At 35.5% G+C, this 20,047-nt stretch overlaps 1 protein-coding gene and 1 non-coding gene across 2 annotated transcripts in view; both read right to left on the bottom strand.

Annotated features, from left to right (window-relative positions):
• Window positions 1-20,047, bottom strand: part of LOC148954426 (testis-expressed protein 2) — a 74,874-nt gene that overhangs the window by 9,791 nt on the left and 45,036 nt on the right. Inside the window, exons 6-8 of the mRNA XM_089086491.1 lie at window positions 11,728-11,907; window positions 6,717-6,914; window positions 2,674-2,807 (exon numbers count right to left, since the gene is read on the bottom strand). Of these exons, the coding sequence (XP_088942617.1) occupies window positions 2,674-2,807; window positions 6,717-6,914; window positions 11,728-11,907 (512 nt within the window). The remainder of the gene's footprint in view (window positions 1-2,673; window positions 2,808-6,716; window positions 6,915-11,727; window positions 11,908-20,047) is intronic.
• TRNAT-AGU (transfer RNA threonine (anticodon AGU)) lies at window positions 12,910-12,983 on the bottom strand. Its single transcript has one exon. It is a non-coding gene; the product is annotated as a tRNA-Thr (tRNA).

Below are 20,047 nucleotides of genomic sequence, written 5' to 3'. Positions count from 1 at the left end.
AGGGCAGTAGCCCTTTGAATTTCCAATTGAATGAGCCCTTTTTGAAGTTTCTACGACAATGCTTTCAATAAAAACCTTATATGCCCCCAGGGCATAAATTACAAACCTTGCCCTGAAGACTGCGAAGGGGTGGAGTATCCTCCTCAAAGTCATAATTTATAGATCTTTCAACTACGATGAACAAAATGGCTATCTCAAAATTTTGATTGGATGTGTTTGGTGAAATGGCGGGCATGGAAAGGGTGTTAGTTGCCTTCCAATCACTTTCGACTATTAAAAAGGGCACAAACCCTTCCATTTTCCAATCGAATGAGCCCCTTTCCAAGTTTCTACGACAACTTCTTCGATACGTCCTGGTCTAAAACCAAAAAAAAAAAAAAAAAATAAATAATACATTGTGCCAACATCGTTCTTTACTTAGGCAGCGTTATTGCGCTGCCTATTTTTGGCTTAATTTTTTATTTTTGTCGTTTTTAATTTTATATTTAATATCTTTACTCTTTGATTTGGTTACGTCTTAGATAATTTCTGTTTATAAAACTGAAGACGCCATGTTTTGTACAGTCAAAATATTCATCGTGAATGCCATCTTTTCTTATTCTTTTTTCTACTGGCCATAGACCCGTTTTTTTTGTTGTTTTTTTTATCCAGACTTTTCAATATATTCTGGTTCGGCTTTAGATCTTTTATTTTTACTATTTTTTTTTGTATCGGCAGAACAAGACGTTTGCGCCTCATTTTTCATCAGAAATTCAGATGTTACGTTTCCTAGCACAACAGAGGAAAGAATTACTGACTAAGATTCTCAAATCAAGTTTACCACATTATTCGAATTATCACGGTTCTTTTGTGCACACCCTGTACATGACACTTGCTTGAAATTTAGATAAAACCCCAAATCTTTAGTGAACGTCTCATGTGTGACGTTTTAGGCAAAATCGTGGTCCTTAAGTGCACATCTTGCATATAAACTTTTTAGTTAAGTAAGATCACGTTCACAAACGGCGCACACCTTAAATATGAATTCTTTTTCGAAATCACGGTCCCTGAGTGCATATTTTGTGCATCAAATTTCGGTCGAAACTTGGGCGAAATTTTGGTCCCTAAGTAGGACCTTTGCCTAAATATATCATCCTTGTGGATGATATTTTAGGCAAAATTACTGTCCTTAACTAAAACCTTGTGGGTCTATATGACAATTTCAGGCAGATCGCGATCCTTAAGTGCACACCCTTTGGAAATATTTCAGCTAAAATCGTGGTCCTTAACTAAAACCTCCCATATGACATTTTAGGCATAATTTGGTCGACATCGCGGTTCTTAAATACAACTAATACTACTATTACTATTAACAACTCACTGCAGCACCAAGCCACCTGAGGCCAACTCAGCTATGCATGCTCCTTCTCCAACCCAATCTATTCAAAGCCTTCCTCTTTGCACCGACCCGAGAAGTTCCCATTTCCCTTAAATCTTTCCTTACGATATCCTTCTACCATATTAAGGAACGACTTGCCTTTTGTTTGGCCATAGAGGATTTGCCAACAAGGATGATCTTTGGCAATATGTCATCCTTCATCCGCAGAACGTGCCCTAGTCATCTAAACTTTTGAACCAAATTTTGTGTAGAGCTTACTGTTAAAGATACGGTCTGTCAGACAGGTAGCCAAAGCAATCCATAGGCAAATTCTCTGGAAAACATCTAACCCACCTTATACATGAAGTTTTGGGTGAAATATGGGTTAAATCACAGTCCGTAAGTGCAAACTTTGAATAGGACATATTGTGTGAAATGTCCAAACGCAGTTTTTCAAGCTCCACTTTTAAGCGTAAAAAACAAAAAAAAACAAAAAAAACAACAGAAACCAAGAATTATTTAAAAGACAATCTTTAGTTCAAGTAAATATTTATACAGGTCGTATGAATTCTCAACAAGTCATCATCTTTATGTATTACCCTTGTATATTCTAAGATTTTTTTCGTCTGGATTTTTTTATTAATATACGGAAAAGTCTCAAGTTCTTTTCTTCTACCAGGGTTTAAAGGGGGAAATCTTTTTTTACACTATTAATGAGATTCTTTTGAATCTTAGGCCCTATTCAATAAACGGTTTGTATTTTAAGGTATGAAGGAAACGGGCTAATTATTGCATAGCATAAAAGGATATCCAACCATTAAAAATGATTTTTAATGCTTGGGATTTTTGCCAAAAATACTTTTTTTTTAACCAATGAGAAGCTATTATCTTAAAAGTAACTTTAACTTGTTTTTAAGAAACAATAATTTCTCTCATATGGAACTTTGTCAAAAACAAACAAAGAAATAAAAGAAACAAAGTGAAATTAAGATGGAGACGTGGCATTAATTTTGGTATTTTATTGCATAAATGATCCCCCCCCCCTGCCCCATAAATAATTACAAACATACCTAAATTATAGGTGTAAACTGATCTGAATTTTTGAGATTTAAAAGGGTTATTTCCTTCGGAGATATATTAGGAAACACGAAAAAGCGCGGGGGGTATAAAACACGAAAGCACAAATTGAATAAAAGCACATAACAGGCAAATTGTATGAAAAACGTAATACATGAAAGGGTCAATCGTATAAAAAACTTGAAACCTCGGATGTCCCGATTCAAAGCCTAATGTGTCTGAAAAAAAGAAAGCTTTACCATATTCTATCAGCCGGTGGTGGAGGTATATTTATTACCATCTTTCCTTTCAAGCTTAGAACTTCCACCTGCAGCATTAGACGCAAGCCAGACATTCCCTCTAATGCCTTTCTAACATATTTATGCTCAGAAGCCTGAAAGAAAAGTAGATGATATGTTTTACTCTCTATTAAATACCCACTCAATGTAATAGGATGGTATAAATTCAAACACATTGAAGATTAAGAGTAAAGAGAAATGAAGAACTGACAGGAGAGAAAACTCAAGCGCTTTTGAGCGAAAAGGGGAGGAGGGCAAAGATAAAGACAGAAGGTTTAGACACTCAGTCTAATGATAACTTTTGATACTTGCCCCCTTGAAGAGTAGGAGGGCAAAGATAAAGACATAAGGTTTAGACACTCGGTCTAATGATAACTTTTGATACGTGTTTTAATAAACCAATCATAACTATTACTCACTCAAAAACCTCTTTGATAGAATACAGATGAACTAAAAACCAAAATATAATTGGCACAACCAAAAACTGTAAGTATCGCTATTTTGGACCAGTGCGCATGTGCATTCGCTGTGGATATTAGAAACTGTACTATAAGTGACAAATTCAAACCAGAAGGATCGTGAAATGACCATTGATTGGTTGAAAGTGATCGAATGACATCACCTTCGACTAATCAGAGGCCTTTTCCACTGACCTAAAGTTATCGGAAGTAAAAGTGGCATTTTCCATAAATTGTAGTCGAAGAGTTAGATAATTTATAGTTTTACATATTAGATCTGCCAACCTTTTGTGGGATATATCAGTAACAGGAATGAAGTGCAAAAACTCTTCATGAAATTACCTAACGCAAAAACACTCAGCTAACACATGAACAAACCTAACACAAAAGTCGTATGAGCCACTGTGCCCACATCTGTCGCTTCATCGACAAGCACAGAAAAAGAACCGAGAATCTTGTGTTTTCCAGTGCATAATATCGTGTTTGCACATACGGCATGGGTTCGTAGGGTATAATAACAAGTCCTAGCGGGACTATAGTCCTAGGGACTGTAATGAAAGAAAATTGCAGGATATTAAGTCGTCTTATGGATGATGGGTTGCAAAAAGTATTGCTTTTAGCAGTCTGACTGAAGACAAGCAAAATCAGGAAGTTCCCATTTCAAGGAGGGAGTATGATAAGTCTATGAACAGAGTGGGGTAAAGGAGGAGTTAATTGGGCTCAAGCAGCTTTGTGCTAAGGTGAGTCGTCAGTAGTTGTGATAGTACTATGAATCGATAATGAAAATTAATTTCACTTCAATCAAAATATCCCAGATAAGAAACATTCCAAATATAAATAAGTTTATAAATAGATTTTGGAAAATATTCCCAAATAAGAAATTTTCAATCGAACGTTTGTTTGGTCGACTTTTGACGACTCCTACATGCATAAAGTATTTTGATTTTCATTCAAAATATGATATAGTCACACTTTTTTATGTCTACAAAATCATCAATTTCATGTAACTGCAACACTAAATGAGATTACCTACGAAAATATACCATTAATAATGTCATTATATACGATTAACCATTATATTAATACCATTAACCAAATATACCATTAATTAATAGTTAATACTATAGTCCATGCCTCCTGTTAGGGCAGTTGAGAAAGAGAGCAAGAGATAGGAAGAGAGAGGGGGAGCCCCAAAGCCCCCTGGACCAAAGTCTCAATTAGGCCTTTACGTGATTTTTATGGAGATTTTTTACCGAGGCGTTTTTACACGAAAGTTTACATAACAAGCCTTTTTATTTATTTAGTTTGTAACTGAAACATTCGCTATTTTATAATTTTCATTGCTCTTTTTTTACAATGATTAGAAAAATCAAAAGAGATCTGGAGGGAGGAGAAATCTTACTATATTATATTTAGAAGGATAAAGGATAAAGATTCTCCTGAGCCATTGCTGGCGCATAGGGCGTCGAGTTGACGTTTCGGTTGCTGGATGTTTTTACAAGGTCAAGTAGCAAGCTTGTCGCCTAGCCTTGCTGCAGCGGAGATCGAACCCTGGCGCTCCAGATTGGCAAGCAGAGCATCAATCCACTGTGCTACGACAGCTTATATTATGTTTAACTCGAAAATATAATTGCAAGACAGAACTTAAGAAAAGGTTCATGAAGTACTTCGCTTTCAATGCACAGAGCCAGTACCATGACCTGTTAAACTCATCTACACTGGTACCATATTATAACAAATCTGGGTGTGGAAGAAGAAGGAGAAAAGTGCACGAAGAAATCTGCTTTGGGTCTCAGTCTTGGGTCTTGATGGCCCTTTCAGCATGCCAAAAATGGTACTTGTCCCGGTACTTTTTTTATACCTCGCGTTAATAGATAAAGACTTTTTTAAGACTTCCAATCATAACCAAGCTTCAAATCCCATCGGCACATTTTTCATGACTATAACCACATATATGCCCACGAAACATTACCTCAACAAATTTTTGCCCACAGAACATTTCCTCACAATTGTAACCAATGGTTAAACATCTCAAGAGTCACTCCATGTTTCTACTATTTTCGTCTTCTTTTATCTATCAAGGCCGTATCCAGGGAGGGGAGGTCCAGGGTTTGACCCCCCCCCCCCGAAGTTTTGTGCAACTCGTAAAAACATAACAAAAGTGTATATAAGCAAATTTTTGATGAATTAAAAAGAAATTGTAAAGCCCTCCCCGACAAAAATACCCCCCCCCCCCGAACAAAATTCTGCATACGCCATTAACCGATATGATAAAAGCATACAAACCGGAACTGTTTCCATATGTACAGTTAATAATCCTGTAAACATATATTATAAATTGACCTGACTCTTGCTCACCTTGCTTACGCACAGGTTTGCCACAATATATTTTTAGTGTCATCACAAGGATAGACAGCAAATAAGGCAAAAGAAGGTAAAAAATCCTGGAAAACTTTAAATAATTAATAGCAGTGTTTAAGAAATTAAATTTAAACTTTTGTTGCCAAGAATAAATGATATTTTAGATATGTTGAACTTAGGAAAAATAAATGAAATGCCAAGCAAATTACAATCCACCCAAACTACCCAAAATAATCTCACCAGGCAATGACACTCATGGGTAGTAGACAGTGCGGATATCAAGTCAAATCATTTATTGAAAAACAAGATACACTTTCATAGGCATGGCACAAACATTGGTATCTTTAAGTAAAAAAATATAAATAAAAAGGCCGCAACTATAGGTTTTAGACAAATTTATTAAAAGATACTCTAGCAATAAAAATAGGTCAATACACGCAAAATTAGAATGAATTATTAAAAATATGATCAAAACTTGGCACAAAGGTTCACGAATAATGCTGAGATCTCAAGTAAAGCAGGGTCAATTTTGGAACTTCCACAGCCACTTCTCTGCGGAGTCGGGACCTGAGAGGGACAAAGCGAGGTGAAAGGAAGTTCTTATAGATGGGATTGGGAAGGAGGGTCGAGCCAAATTTCATGCACAGGTTCTCACAACAGGTATGAAGCGGGACAACTTATGGGCTCTCCAATAAATGTAATACGTTGGAGACAGAGAGAGGGGGGGGCAAAGCCCCCTGGACTAAAGTCTCCAGGACCAATGCTTCCCAACTTACTCAATCGCATCACGGTTCGCCTGCCAAAGAAGTAAGAAGCCTTCAATTGTGAGAAGCATTAAGCACTATAGCCATGCTGATCACACTCCCTATCAACCATTCAATTATTATTCTTGAGAAAAATTCTGCTTTAGTGCTGTATAATTCCGGATCCAGATGTTACTTCACATAATTTACATTTTTATATTCCTCCTAAATATCCCTCCCCCATTAATTTGTATATTTTTCAAAACCTAGAAGGAGGCAAATTTGTCGTTTTTAATTTTCCCAATTAAAAAAAAAGGACATTTTTCAATGAAAATACCCCCCCCCTCTCCACCAAAAAAGAAATTATTTTTCGAAAGATACATCACCCCCCCCCCCACTCCCATAAATTGAAGTCACTGCTGAACTAAGCATGTTTATTTACCTGTTGAAAATATCGTGACTGGGTAATCTTCTCAAATACAGAGCCAAGTTTGGATGTTCTCGTGTCCTCACCAGCCGCCTCAAGAATACGCTGAGTGTCCCCCTCCAGGTCACAAAACTCTTCATCATCTGATCCGGAATCAGAAAATGACTCTGGACGCTTATTCATTTCTGACATTTCGCATTCTTTTTCAGCTACCTGCAAAAACAAGATATTTATTTCTTAACATTTATTCATCCCATCCCTTTCGATTGCTGCTTTTTCAATTCTAGCATTTCACATTCTTTTTCAGCTACCTGTAACAACAATATTATGTAAAGCATCAAGTCATACGCGAGAAAGAAGAAAACACTGTTATACAGAAACCATTTTAGAAGAAGAAGAAAAGCCAAAAATAGAGAAGTCTTGACAACCTTGTCAAGACTTGTCAAGTCATACACGTCAAGTCAAGTCAAACCTTGTCAAGTCATACACGAGAAAGAAGAAAACACTGTTATACAGAAACCATTTTAACGGAAGAAGAAAAGCCAAAAATAGAGAAGTCTTGACAACCTTGTCAAGACTTGTCAAGTCATACACGACAAGTCAAGTCAAACCTTGTCAAGTCATACACGAGAAAGAAGAAAACCCTGTTATACAGAAACCATTTTAGAAGAAGAAGAAAAGCAAAAAATAGAGAAGTCTTGACAACCTTGTCAAGACTTGTCAAGTCATACACGCCAAGTCAAGTCAAACCTTGTCAAGTCATACACGAGAAAGAAGAAAACACTGTTATACAGAAACCATTTTAGAAGAAGAAGAAAAGCAAAAAATAGAGAAGTCTTGACAACCTTGTCAAGACTTGTCAAGTCATACACGCCAAGTCAAGTCAAACCTTTTCAAGTCATACACGAGAAAGAAGAAAACGCTGTTATACAGAAACCATTTTAGAAGAAGAAGAAAAGCAAAAAATTGAGAAGTCTTGACAACCTTGTCAAGACTTGTCAAGTCATACACGTCAAGTCAAGTCAAACCTTGTCAAGTCATACACGAGAAAGAAGAAAACTCTGTTATACAGAAACCATTTTAGAAGAAGAAGAAAAGCAAAAAATTGAGAAGTCTTGACAACCTTGTCAAGACTTGTCAAGTCATACACGTCAAGTCAAGTCAAACCTTTTCAAGTCATACACGAGAAAGAAGAAAACACTGTTATACAGAAACCATTTTAGAAGAAGAAGAAAAGCAAAAAATAGAGAAGTCTTGACAACCTTTATCCCGAATACTTGAGACCACCTATAATCTATATTTTAGCCTAGTGAGAGTGAGAGCCATTAATGATAATGTAAACATAGCATGTTAACTATTATTTTTGTTTTATAACTATTAAATAATGCATAAAATGTTGTCTAGATACATGATGCTATATGACATATTTAACGAAAACGAGAAAGAATAAAATAAAAATACGTAACATATTCTTGCCATGCTAATCAGTGTTGTAAACTCATGAAAATTTCAGGGGGGGGAGGAGGATATGTATTTTCCAAAATCTAAGAGAGGAAATTTTTTAACTTTCTCAGTTTTTTTTTTTTCAAAGAAAATACAATGAAAATATCCCCAAAAAATTATTTTTCAAAATATAGAGGGGGGAAGGAAATAAATATAGGTGGGGAAGTTTCAACTCCCAATCAACACCATTGATGCATTTGGTACATCTTTGGGTCCTATATTCATCCTCTAAACTGAATCCTTGGGACCAGCCAGACTTTTCTGGGCTTCCGACATTGCTGGATTTAAGACTGACAGCAGCGACCGCAGTTTATATTCAGTTATTACTCTAAAAATTCTGCTTACCCCCAAAGATATTCCACATACAAGCTTATTTATAGACCATCATAACGATTCCCAAAGTCAGGTGAATATAGCTAAAGAAGAAAGGTAAAATAACGTCATAATGATAATAGTAATGGTTATTCTAATAAAACCAGTCAACGGCTATTATTCATCATACGTCAACGTCTTGCATTATACGTCAACGTCATTTACTAGGTTCCAGCTACCGCTGCAACTATGACCTCAAAACGGTTTTCATTTTTAAATAGACAAAATTTCATAAAGGTCACCGAAATGTGTGAACACATTCTGGTGTTTTTAAAGCAAAAAATGGTCGTGTTTATTCAATATGGCCGTATTTTAAGCAAGCTATTGAACAAGGATTTCTGTTTGGACATAAACTCATTTAGAGCATTTTTTGCGCTGACTTATTCAAGGTTGATAGAGTGTATATACGCTCGACCTTTTCCGATGTATGATATGTCTTATTTTAAGTTTTAAGCATTTTTATTCTTTTTTAAGCTCACACGATCTCATTTAATATCATACTTGATGGCCGAATTTTCCTCAAGGCTTGGGTTCGCCCTAAGTTCTACTTCTGACCAACAAACTACGTCACATGAAACCTATAGAAGTTGATAAAAGTGACTCTACATCGGAATAACCCGGATGCAGTCCATCGAAAAATAAACGTTAAGCACCACGAGTTACAAATTTAAAATCTGCTAAGAATAACCTACCCTTTTTTTGAAAAATCAAACTCACCCACACGCATATGCTTTTAAAACGTAGTGAGTAACGATGCGTTGAGCCAGATATAATAATATCAAGTCATAACTTGATGGAGTCAGAACTTTATTTGATATAGTAATATCAAGATATAATAATATCAATGCTGGAATCATTTAAGTATTGAGGTTTCTTCGTTATGATTTAAGTGACACTAGTTCTTCTCAATATTATGAAACGTGTCATGCTAGGGCTTTCGTCGCCACATCCAAGTGGAGCCTGGGCCGTGGAGTGGAGCTCCATTCTGTGAGCATGTGGGACTGTTTAAAAGTGATGACTTAAGTGACACTAGGTGTTCTCAATATTATGAAACGTGTCATGCTAGGGCTTTCGTCGCTACATCCAAGTGGAGCCTGGGCCGTGGAGTGGAGCTCCATTCTGTGAGCATGTGGTATTGTTTAAAAGTAAGTTGAAAAATATTTTAAAGATCGAGTCTCATAATTAATTTTTCTTTTTCTTCTTTTGTTTTTTTCTCATTATTATTACTATGAGTTGATAAGAGATTGGTCATCAGTTTTCCGTGTTTTTGTTGCATTTTTTTTTTAGTAATTAATAGTTAGTAAGTTAGTTGTATGTTACCCCCATCGCAAGTGCGTTTTGCACCTTTCTTGGGGCAAGTACTGGCCGTTTAGTTGAATTTTTTTTGGTTGCAAATAAAAGTGAACGGAACTGAACTGAATTACTATTTTTTCTTATTTTGCTAACCCCTTGTTTCGCAGTTAATACGTATCTGCAAACCAATCGTACCAACTAAATGCCATTAATGCTCACATGCATATCACATTGCTGACGGGTTCAAAAGAATGGACCTTTGTGGATTTACAGAGAACAGTAAATGGGGAATGGCTTTAACAAAACTATTGAAAAAGTAGTAATCAAATTGATTACCATATAATTGTAAAGTAAGATCCATAGATAAAAGCACAGTTGAAGCTTCTGCCTGTGTTGAACCCTTTATAGCGGGGGAAAAATAAGCGACGAACCAAAAATTATGTTTCAATATTTAAATAAGGAAGGTCCATGCTGTCAGACTATAATTCCAAAAATAGATCTTAATCTTCAAAAAGTAAATTTAACTACAAGTCTTCGACTTATTATCGATCAGTTCATTTAGCTAAGAAAAATGTGGCATGCTAGTCAAAAATGTACTTTTAGAATCGGCTTTGGAGTATTTCTGGAGAAAACTGTTCGATTTTATAGAGCCAAACCGTCACTTTTCTTTAGTAAAGAAGATATAGCTTTAATTTAAGCTTTAAAAAGCTGCTTAAAAGAATTAAATATCTTGGAATCAAAGATCAGGCTTCCCAAACATCAATAGTTAGGTGCAAGGTTACCAACTCTGGAGCTGATTTTACCAATTATTATACCTTTTTGGGGTTGCATGAAGTTATTTTTAATGTGTTACGGTGCATTTTTTTTCCAATCAAAATATGGTCGACCTTAAAAGACAATTTTCTTGAGGCTTCCCCCCCCACCCCTCTAAAAATATCTCCGGGCGTCGTAATTAACAGGGCAAATGAAATGCTTTTCTTTAATTCTTTCCAAATAACAATAAGTCACTCGATTTTCCGAATAGAAAAACTTCTATGATCTTCTCCATCGAGATTTTTAAAGTTGCTAACGTCAAGCTCGGCCAACTTTCATAAAACTTACAAAAGAGTTCATTGCACCAAAATGTTGCGGTCAATATGCATGATTCTTGGCGCCAATCTTATCGAAAATTGATTTAAGACTATCCCTTCTCTACGGCTATAATGAGAGAAAGGTTGAGATGGCTAGGACACGTTCTGAAGATGAAGGGTGAAAGATTGCCAAAGATTTCCCTTATCGGCCAATCGTCTAGGGCCAAAAAAAAACGGGTCGTCCCCAAATGGGGTGGGAGGATGTCCCAAAGAAAGATTAAAGGGGGAACTTCCTGGGAGGTTGTAATGAGGAAAGTTTGAATAGATTGGGACTGAGGAGCGTGTGTAGCTATGTTGGGTTCAGGCGGCTTGGTGCTGCGGTGAGTTGTGAGTTGTTAGTAGTAGTAGTACTTCTACAGGTACCCTTCTATTACTGACCAGGCCAGAAAGCAGCACCACGTCACGAAAAACTTATTATGGCCAAAAGTGCATACTAGTTGAGAACTTTTTTTTTTCAAAGAGGTTAACAGAAAAATGTCAATAGTCCCCCCCTCCCCCCCCCGGAAAATAATTCTACGGGTGCCAAAATAAGCAAGGTAACGTATTGGTTCCTGTTCCGTTAATACTAAGCTACAATACAGTAGGCGGCAATGACGATTTGAAATTTAAAACTGACAATTGTTTAGTCTTATTAGATAAGTACATTTTTAGGATAGTTCTTCAGAAATGAGACGAGAAGACTTGCGTTAAACTTACCTTACCTTGATTAGCTGAAATGAAGAACTTACCTTAAGCATATTTAATTTGGTTTCAATTGCCATTTGAAATCCACCTTCATATTCGATATCAAAGTCAATCCAAATGCCAGTTTCTTTATTAAATATTGGCTCACTGCAAGACAAAATCACAGGAATATTTTTTCCAAGGTTTATATCCGATACTTTTACGTCACTCATGAACTGTGGAAACTAAAAAAAGAAGTTAAGAGAAAGTAGTACTAGTCGTATCAGTAATATAGATTATTCAAAACTAACAATTAATGAAAATTAGTTGATTAATTAGTAATAATTAGTCAGCTCAACAAAGGCTAAGGCGGCGAGGGCATGTCGCGAAAACAATGACAACACGAAATGAGAAAATAATAATAGATACAATTGAATATATCTAAAAAAAAAGATATTTAAAAACTATTTTAAGAAACAGGAGAAGGTGTATCAACACACAGAACCAATTGCAATAAGGAAAACTGCACATCATAAGCTGGAACAATATAATTTTTTTTTTTTTTTGTAATTTTCTGTTCCCATTTTTTTTTAAGATTCTGGATAGCCAGTTAAATCAAAAATCGAACAATATTTTTGTTTGACACTTGTTCCTAAAAGGCTTACTCTCTGCTGCTTTTAAATTCGTAATAGCATGTGGTATGTTTAAACTGCAAAGGACATCAAAATGAAAACATTTTCCGCATTCTGGCTCCATCTTAGATTTATGTATAACTAAAAACTGACTTCCTATCATTTTCATTTCATTGTTACAAAATAACTGATATTTTTTTGCCTTATTTAAGTTTGCCCAATGTTGCCATCTTGAACCGCGAAATTTGACAATACTTTCCCTATTCACCCACTATATTCCTGGGAGGAAACATTAATCTCAAACTATCTGAATTCTATTTATTTTCAATTCTTAAAGGTAATTGGAAAATAATTTGGGGTAGGGTCTACCCCTCTAAGGCTTCAAATTTATATAACATTTACAGAAAAGTGAGAGGTTTTGTGGAAGTGATGTAAAAATATCCCTCACGGAAAAACAATTCGCCCTTGAACCCCCTCCCCCCTACCCAAATAAAAATAGTAGAACCGTATATCTGGGCACAAGACTCAGAAGCATACAATAATTTTTTTTAAACAACAATTAAGAATTTCAGAGCGCATCAGACAAAGATTATCAATTTCATCCATCAGAAAAAAAGGCACCAATGGGATTCGAACCCATGATCTCCTGCTTACTAGGCAGGCGCTTTAACCAACTAAGCCATGGCGCCTTATCAAAATATTTTGTTCTAACATATTATGATGAAAAAGTAAATAAGCTGACCTAACTATGTTAGTTTATAAATTAGAATGTTCATGGGTTATTTCTTTCGTCGGCATCAATTCGTTAGTTGATCAGTTCTAAGGAAACAATGCTGATAAAAATCAGTACTGATAGATTCCGGTAAATTTTTACCAAATCATATTATTGTGTTTCAAATAAAGTGAATATACCATTCGATGCCTTTTTTATGCTGATTACGAATATAACAATCATTTCTATCGGTAATGAACTTTAGCCCCGCCCCCCTATATATGTCAATTCAGGATATATATTTGCAAATATGGGGGTGGGGGTTAGGTTAGGTTAGGGAGGGGGCTGAAATTCATTTCCGATAGAAATGATTATTATATTCGTAATCAGCATAAAAAAAAGGCATCGAATGGTGTATCCACTTTATTCCTAACTCAATAATATGATTTGGTAAAAATTTACCTAGATTCCTTATTTTATGGTCTAATTAATTCCTTATTAATTTTAAAGTTAAATAGACATGCAAACGCTGTCTGTGGTGGAAAACTACAATTTTAATTCCTTTTTAACGCTTAGTTTCTACTTTAAATCTAAAGACTAAAGGAATTAGTTGTATTTGAAACCAAATTCAATAGTGGCAAAGACTAAAATAAGAAATCCCTAAAAATACCATGACCAATTGTCAACTCTTGTTCTAAATCATACGTGTTAAATTATAGAAATAACATAACAGGATGTCGCCTTACGGGAATCAAAGAATAAGGGAAAATTATTTCCGTTCAATGCTTGGTTTCTTGTCCCAATTATGTTTCTTGTTAGGTCCTATTAAATTAAATGTTGCCTACCCAAGGGGTGCAAGTAACGACCACAAAATTCGCTATTCAGCAACGGCGTGGGTACTCGCTCTCTAGGCTCTGACAATAGCCTAATTGCACTTTAGTTGCCGCGCGCAAGGCCGTGCCCAGAGGGGGGATTAGGGGGTTTGACCCCCCCCCCCCCAAAAAAAAATCTTTGCCTGGCTCGTAAAAACGTAACAAAAATGAATAAAAAAAATTGTATGCGTTTTTAAGATTTTTTTTGTTAACCCCCCCCCCCGAAATTTTTTTAGTAAAACCCCCTCCGAAACAAAATCCTGGGTACGGCATTGGCCGCGCGTCACCTGGTGAATAAAATGTCCAAGTGTCCAGTTGGCTTCTGTTTCGGATCAGAGATAAAAATTTCATTTTTACGACCGGAAATTTCATTTTTTAATAAATAAGAGTTTAAATATTTGAAATAATGCAATTACAGTAAAAAAAAATATCTATAATAAATAACAGATTTATTTTTTAAAATAAACTTCACCTTATGAAATAGATTTCAAATTAGAATAATTCAGACCTATAATATATAAATAAAGAGCCGGGAGTCCAGCAGCTTCACCGCCGGGCCCCGGCACTCGGCACGCGGCAGGCATCTATATATGGATTCTCTTTGTCGCTTGTCTTCTAACCACAGGCGATTCTAGACAATTTGCTGTCTTTTCCTACTATATCCTTTCCAAAGATGTTTGGTCATTGAAGCTAGTACCATTTCTAACAACAATTTGGGATAGGTTTCAAACTTTTGGTTTTCTTTTTTAAGCTTTTTGAATTGTTGCTATCCCTTGTTAAAATATATACAAATATTTTTGCGATTACCAGCCGCCGGGACCCGGCACTTGGCACGCGGCAGGCATCTATATATTCATATTTTTATTGTCACTTGTCTTTTAACCGCAGGCAATTTGCTGTCTTTTCATACTGCAGTCTTTTCAAAGATATTTGACTATTAAAGCAAGTCCGATTTTTAACAACGATATCTACTAAGCTTCAAACTTTTGGTTTTCTTTATTAAGCTTTTTGAGCCAAATTTTCCGAAAAAATATGGAGCCGTTTTCGAAAAAAAAAAAATACATACATAAATATACAATTATTGCTCGTTTATTAAGATAGTATAATGATATTTATTCATAAATAATATGTACATTATTTTATTTATAAATAGATAAAAATAAAATAAATAATTAAAACTGAAATAAATAAACTTCAAATTTCAGTAAACTTTAATAAATTTCAATTCAAATAAATAAAAGCTGGTAAAATAAAATTTGTAAAAACTACCGGTAATCATTTTTAATCTGCCTCTAAAATACCAATCTAAAAATAAATAAAATATATAAAATAATATAAAAAAGTTTATACATAAAATATAGAATAAAACATTCACTTTCACAAGACTTAGACCAAAGCTCCTCGCATTAGATTTTTGTATTTTGTACTTACCGTAAGGATAACTCCAACTGCCTGAGGTCATATTTGGACCCCAAAGGAGACGGGTGCAGAGAGTACAAATTTTATTGAGATAATCAAAATAAAATAATTAAAATAAATAAATAACATTTAAAATGAATAATAAATTTAATACCTAATATATATTTCATTTTATGAAATAAATTTACAAACAAATGTATTTCTAATTCTGAATAATTTAAATTTGAAATAAATAAATAATTATATTTACAAATAGCACTATTTATATAGTTATATTTATAAATAAATAAATAAAGTAAACGAATAATTCAAATTGGAATATGTAAATTTCAAATTTCAATAAATTTCAATTAAAATAAACTAAATAAATAAGGTTAACTTTTAAAATTTTTTGATTTAATTCTTTTCAATCTTTTAAAATTATTCTTTTTTAATATCCACCTAAAATGTCTAAAAATAAAATATGCCCTAAAATAAAATATGAGAATCAGCTTCTCGCATTAGATTTTATATAAAACTTTCAATTACACAAAGTTTCCAGAAACTTCCGTGCCTATTTTCCCAGTAATATTTTTTCTTATATTTTAAGTTGGTTTAATCGATTTCAAGAAAGAACTACTCAGTTTGAAACACAGTTCATATAAATTATATAATTTGTTCATATAGTTATATGAACATAAATAATTATATAATTATATGAACTATAATTAGTTCATATAATTATATGAACTGTGGTTTGAAAGTAGTGAGCCTTGAAACAAATCGCCAACGAAGATCCCGCCTTTGACCAATTACATTATGTATAAAAGTGAGGGTGTCGTTTTTTACCGTTACCAGTCGGACATACTGGCTATAAAATTACATCTTCCATTCGAATTTAGCGTTAGTTATGTTCAGATTGAACATAACTACACACGTATTCTAGTCAAGCAAACGAAATGGTCAAATTTTATCTCTAGGCAAGTTTCACACAGATGTTCACACAGGAGCAATATACCATTGTCACGGAAAGTCTCAGTTAGACTTTCCGTCTCATTGTCATTGTCACATTGTCAATTAGTCTCATTGTCACGGAAAGTCTCAGTCTCAAATTAGGCAACTAATTCAGCCTCAAATTAAGCAAAAAAAAAAAATCAACTTTGTTTGCTTTGTCAAGAAATTTATTCGGTTGACAAACTTAACTTTTACCAAGCATCTAGGCAATTTTTCTGCATTATTGACAGCTTTAACTTTATTGAACAATTCAAGGAAACTGCCAGGAAGGTCGCTCTCTCTAAAAAATTAATTTAAAAAAATTTTTCCACAAAATAAGTTTTTCAAAGAAAAGTAAAGAACTCCGTTAAACCAAAAAATAGCAAAAATAATTTCAAATAATCTACCAAGCGTGAAACTACCACAAAACAGCATCGATAAATAAATGAAACCCAAAATGAACAGAAATTACAATAAATAACCGAGTCAAACTCAGAGCTAGCAGAAATTAACATGAATAGGGCTCAAAACCCCTACGCCTTCCCAAGGCCAGAACAAAATTTACACTTCACTGAAAAGATATAAATGTTTTTACTTTTATAACTTTAATAAATCAAATAATATTAACATTTTGATTACTAAATATCAGTATATGCATATTAAACTGACAACGCACATTCATGCACACACAATGCACAATAAATTGGTGGGCGTAAGAGGGGCTTTAGTTGCTCTCCAATCACTTTCAACTATTAAAAAAGGCACTAGCCCTTTCAATTTCTAATCGAATGAGCTCTTTCGAAGTTTCTACGACAACGCTTTCAATAAAAACCTTATATACCCCAAGGGCATAAATTACAACCTTTGTCCTGAGGGCTGGGGGGGGGGGGGCTGTCATCCTCAAAGATCCATTTTCCAGAACTTTCAACTACGTTGAAGAAAATTGCTATCTCAAAATTTTAATTGGATGTGTTTGGGGAAATAGTGAGCATGAGAGGGGGATTAGTTGCCCTCCAATCACTTCCAACTATTGAAAATGGCACTAGCCCTTTCAATTTCCAATCGAATGATTCCTTTTTGAGTTTTCTACGAAAACGCTTTCTATAAAAACCTTACATGCCCCAGGGCATAACTTACATCCCTTGCCCTGAGGGCTGTGAGGGGGTTGTCATCTTCAGACATAATTTCCGAACCTTACAACGACGTTGAACAAAATGGCCATCTCAAAATTTTGACTGGATGTTTTGGGGAAATGGTGGGCGTGAGAGAGGGGTTACTTGCCCTCTAATCACTTTCGACTATTAAAAAGGGCACTAGCCTTTTCAATTAAGAATCGAATGATTCCTTTTTGAATTTTCTACGACAACGCTTTCTATAAAAAAAAACCTTACATGCCCCCAGGGCACAACTTACAACCCTTGCCCTGAGGACTGTGGGGGAGTGTCATCCTCAAAAGCAAAATTTCCGGACTTTTTAACTACGTCGAACAAAATGGCTATCTCAAGGTTTTGATTGGAAGTGTTTGGGGAAATGGTGGGTGTGAGGGTGGTGTTAGTTGTCCTCCAATCACATTCGACTATTAAAAAGGGCACAAGCCTTTCTAATTTCCAATCAAATGAGCCCTTTTTGAAGTTTCTACAACACCACTATATATAAAAACCTTATATGCCCCCAGGGCATAAGTTACAACCCTTGCCCCGAGGGCTCTGAGGGGGTTATCATCCTCAAGGACCTAATTTCTAAAACTTTTAAGTACGTTGAACAAAATGGCCATCTAAGAATTTTGATTGGATGTGTTTTGGGAAAAGGTTTGCGTGAGAGGGGCGTTAGTTGCCCTCAAATCACTTTCGACTATTAAAAAGAGCACTAGCCATTTGAATTTCTATGGAATGAGCCCTTTTTCAAGTTTCTACGACAAAGCTTTCAATAAAAACCTTATATGCCCCGAGGGCATAACCTTACAACCCTTACCCTGAGGGCTATGGGGGGAGTGGCATCCTCAAAGATATAATTTCCGGACCTTTCAACTACTTTGAACAAAATCGCTATCTCAAAATTTTGATTGGAAGTGTTTGGATAAATGGTGGGCATGGAAGGGGTCTTAGTTGCCTAGCAATCACTTTCGACTATTAAAAAGCGCACTAGCCATTTCAATTTCAAATCAAATGAGCCCTTTTTGAAATTTCTACGACAACGTTTTCTATAAAAACCTTATATGCCCCCAGGGCAGAACTTACAACCCTTGCCCTGAGGACTGTGGGGGAAGGAGGGGGGGGGGGTTGTCATCCTCAAAACCTTATTTCCAGAACTTTCAACTAAGTTGAACAAAATGGCTAACTCGAAATTTTGATTGGATATGTTTGGGGGAAAGGTGGGCGTGAGAGGTAGGTTAGTTGCCCTCCAATAGCTTTCGACCATTAAATAGGGCACTAGCCCTTTGAATTTCCGATAGAATGAGCCATTTTTGAAGTTTCTACGCCAACACTTTCTATAAAAATACCTTATATGCCCTCAGGGCATTACTTACAACCCTTGCCCTGAGAGCTGTGGGGGAGTGTCCTCCTCTAAAACATAATTTCTATCTGGAAATCAACTACGCTGAAAAAAATTGCTATCTCAAAATTTTGATTGCATATGTTTGGGGAAATTGTGGGCGTGAAAGGGGTGTTAGTTGCCTTCCAATCACTTTTGACTATTAAAAAGGGCACAAGCCACTCCAATTTCCAATCGAATGAGCCCTTTTCGAAGCTTCTACGACAACTTCTTCGATACGAAGTGCCCTGGTCTAAAGGAAAAAAAAAATAATAATACACTGTGTCAACATCGTTCTTTACTTAGCCAGCGTGATTGCGCTGCCTATTATCATGTACACCAGCTGACAAACTTAACTTTTATCAAGCAACTAGGCAAATTTTTTCTGCATTCTTGGCAACTTTAACTTTCTTGATACAATTCAAGGACTTTGCCCTAGGGGTTGCTCTCTCTAAAAATCATGGACAAAGGTGGCAAACTTGACTTTTATCAAGCAACTAGGCAAATTTTTTCGGCATTCTTGGCAACTTTAACTTTGTTGATACAATTCAAGGACTTTGCCCGAGGGGTCGCTCTATCTAAAAATCATGGACAAAGGTGGCAAAATTAACTTTTATCAAGCAACAAGGCAAATTTTTTCTGCATTCTTGGCAACTTTAACTTTGTTGATACAATTCAAGGACTTGGCCCGAGGGGTCGCTCTCTCTAAAAATCATTCACACAAGGTGACAAACTTGACTTTTATCAAGCAACGAGGCAAATTTTTTCAGCATTCTTGGCAACTTTAACTTTATTGATAGGACTTTTGGAGTCGCTCGGGCCAGGACTTTGCCCGAGGGGTCGCTCTCTCTAAAAATCATGCACACAAGGTGGAAAACTTGACTTTTATCAAGCAACGAGGCAAGTTTTTTCTGCATTCTTGGCAACTCTAACTTTTTGAGCAATTTACGGACTTTGCCCGAGGGGTCACTCTATCTAAAAATCATGGACAAAGGTGTTAAAGTTAACTTTTATCAAGCAACGAAGCAAATTTTTTCTGCATTCTTGGCAACTTTAACTTTTTTGATACAATTCAAGGACTTTGCCCGAGGGGTCACTCTATCTAAAAATCATGGACAAAGGTGGCAAACTCAACTTTTATCAAGCAACGAGGCAACTTTTTTCTGCATTCTTGGCAACTTTAACTTTGTTGATACAATTCAAGGACTTTGCCCTAGGGGTCGCTCTCTCTAAAAATCAAGCACAC

Source organism: Artemia sp. Qi Xiang Cuo, chromosome 3 (genome assembly GCF_049724085.1).
Source record: "Artemia sp. Qi Xiang Cuo chromosome 3, ASM4972408v1, whole genome shotgun sequence".
In the NCBI taxonomy this organism is placed as follows: Eukaryota; Metazoa; Arthropoda; class Branchiopoda; order Anostraca; family Artemiidae; genus Artemia; species Artemia sp. Qi Xiang Cuo.
Note: the sequence above shows the minus strand (reverse complement) of the source record. Positions and strands in the feature narration are given on the sequence as shown.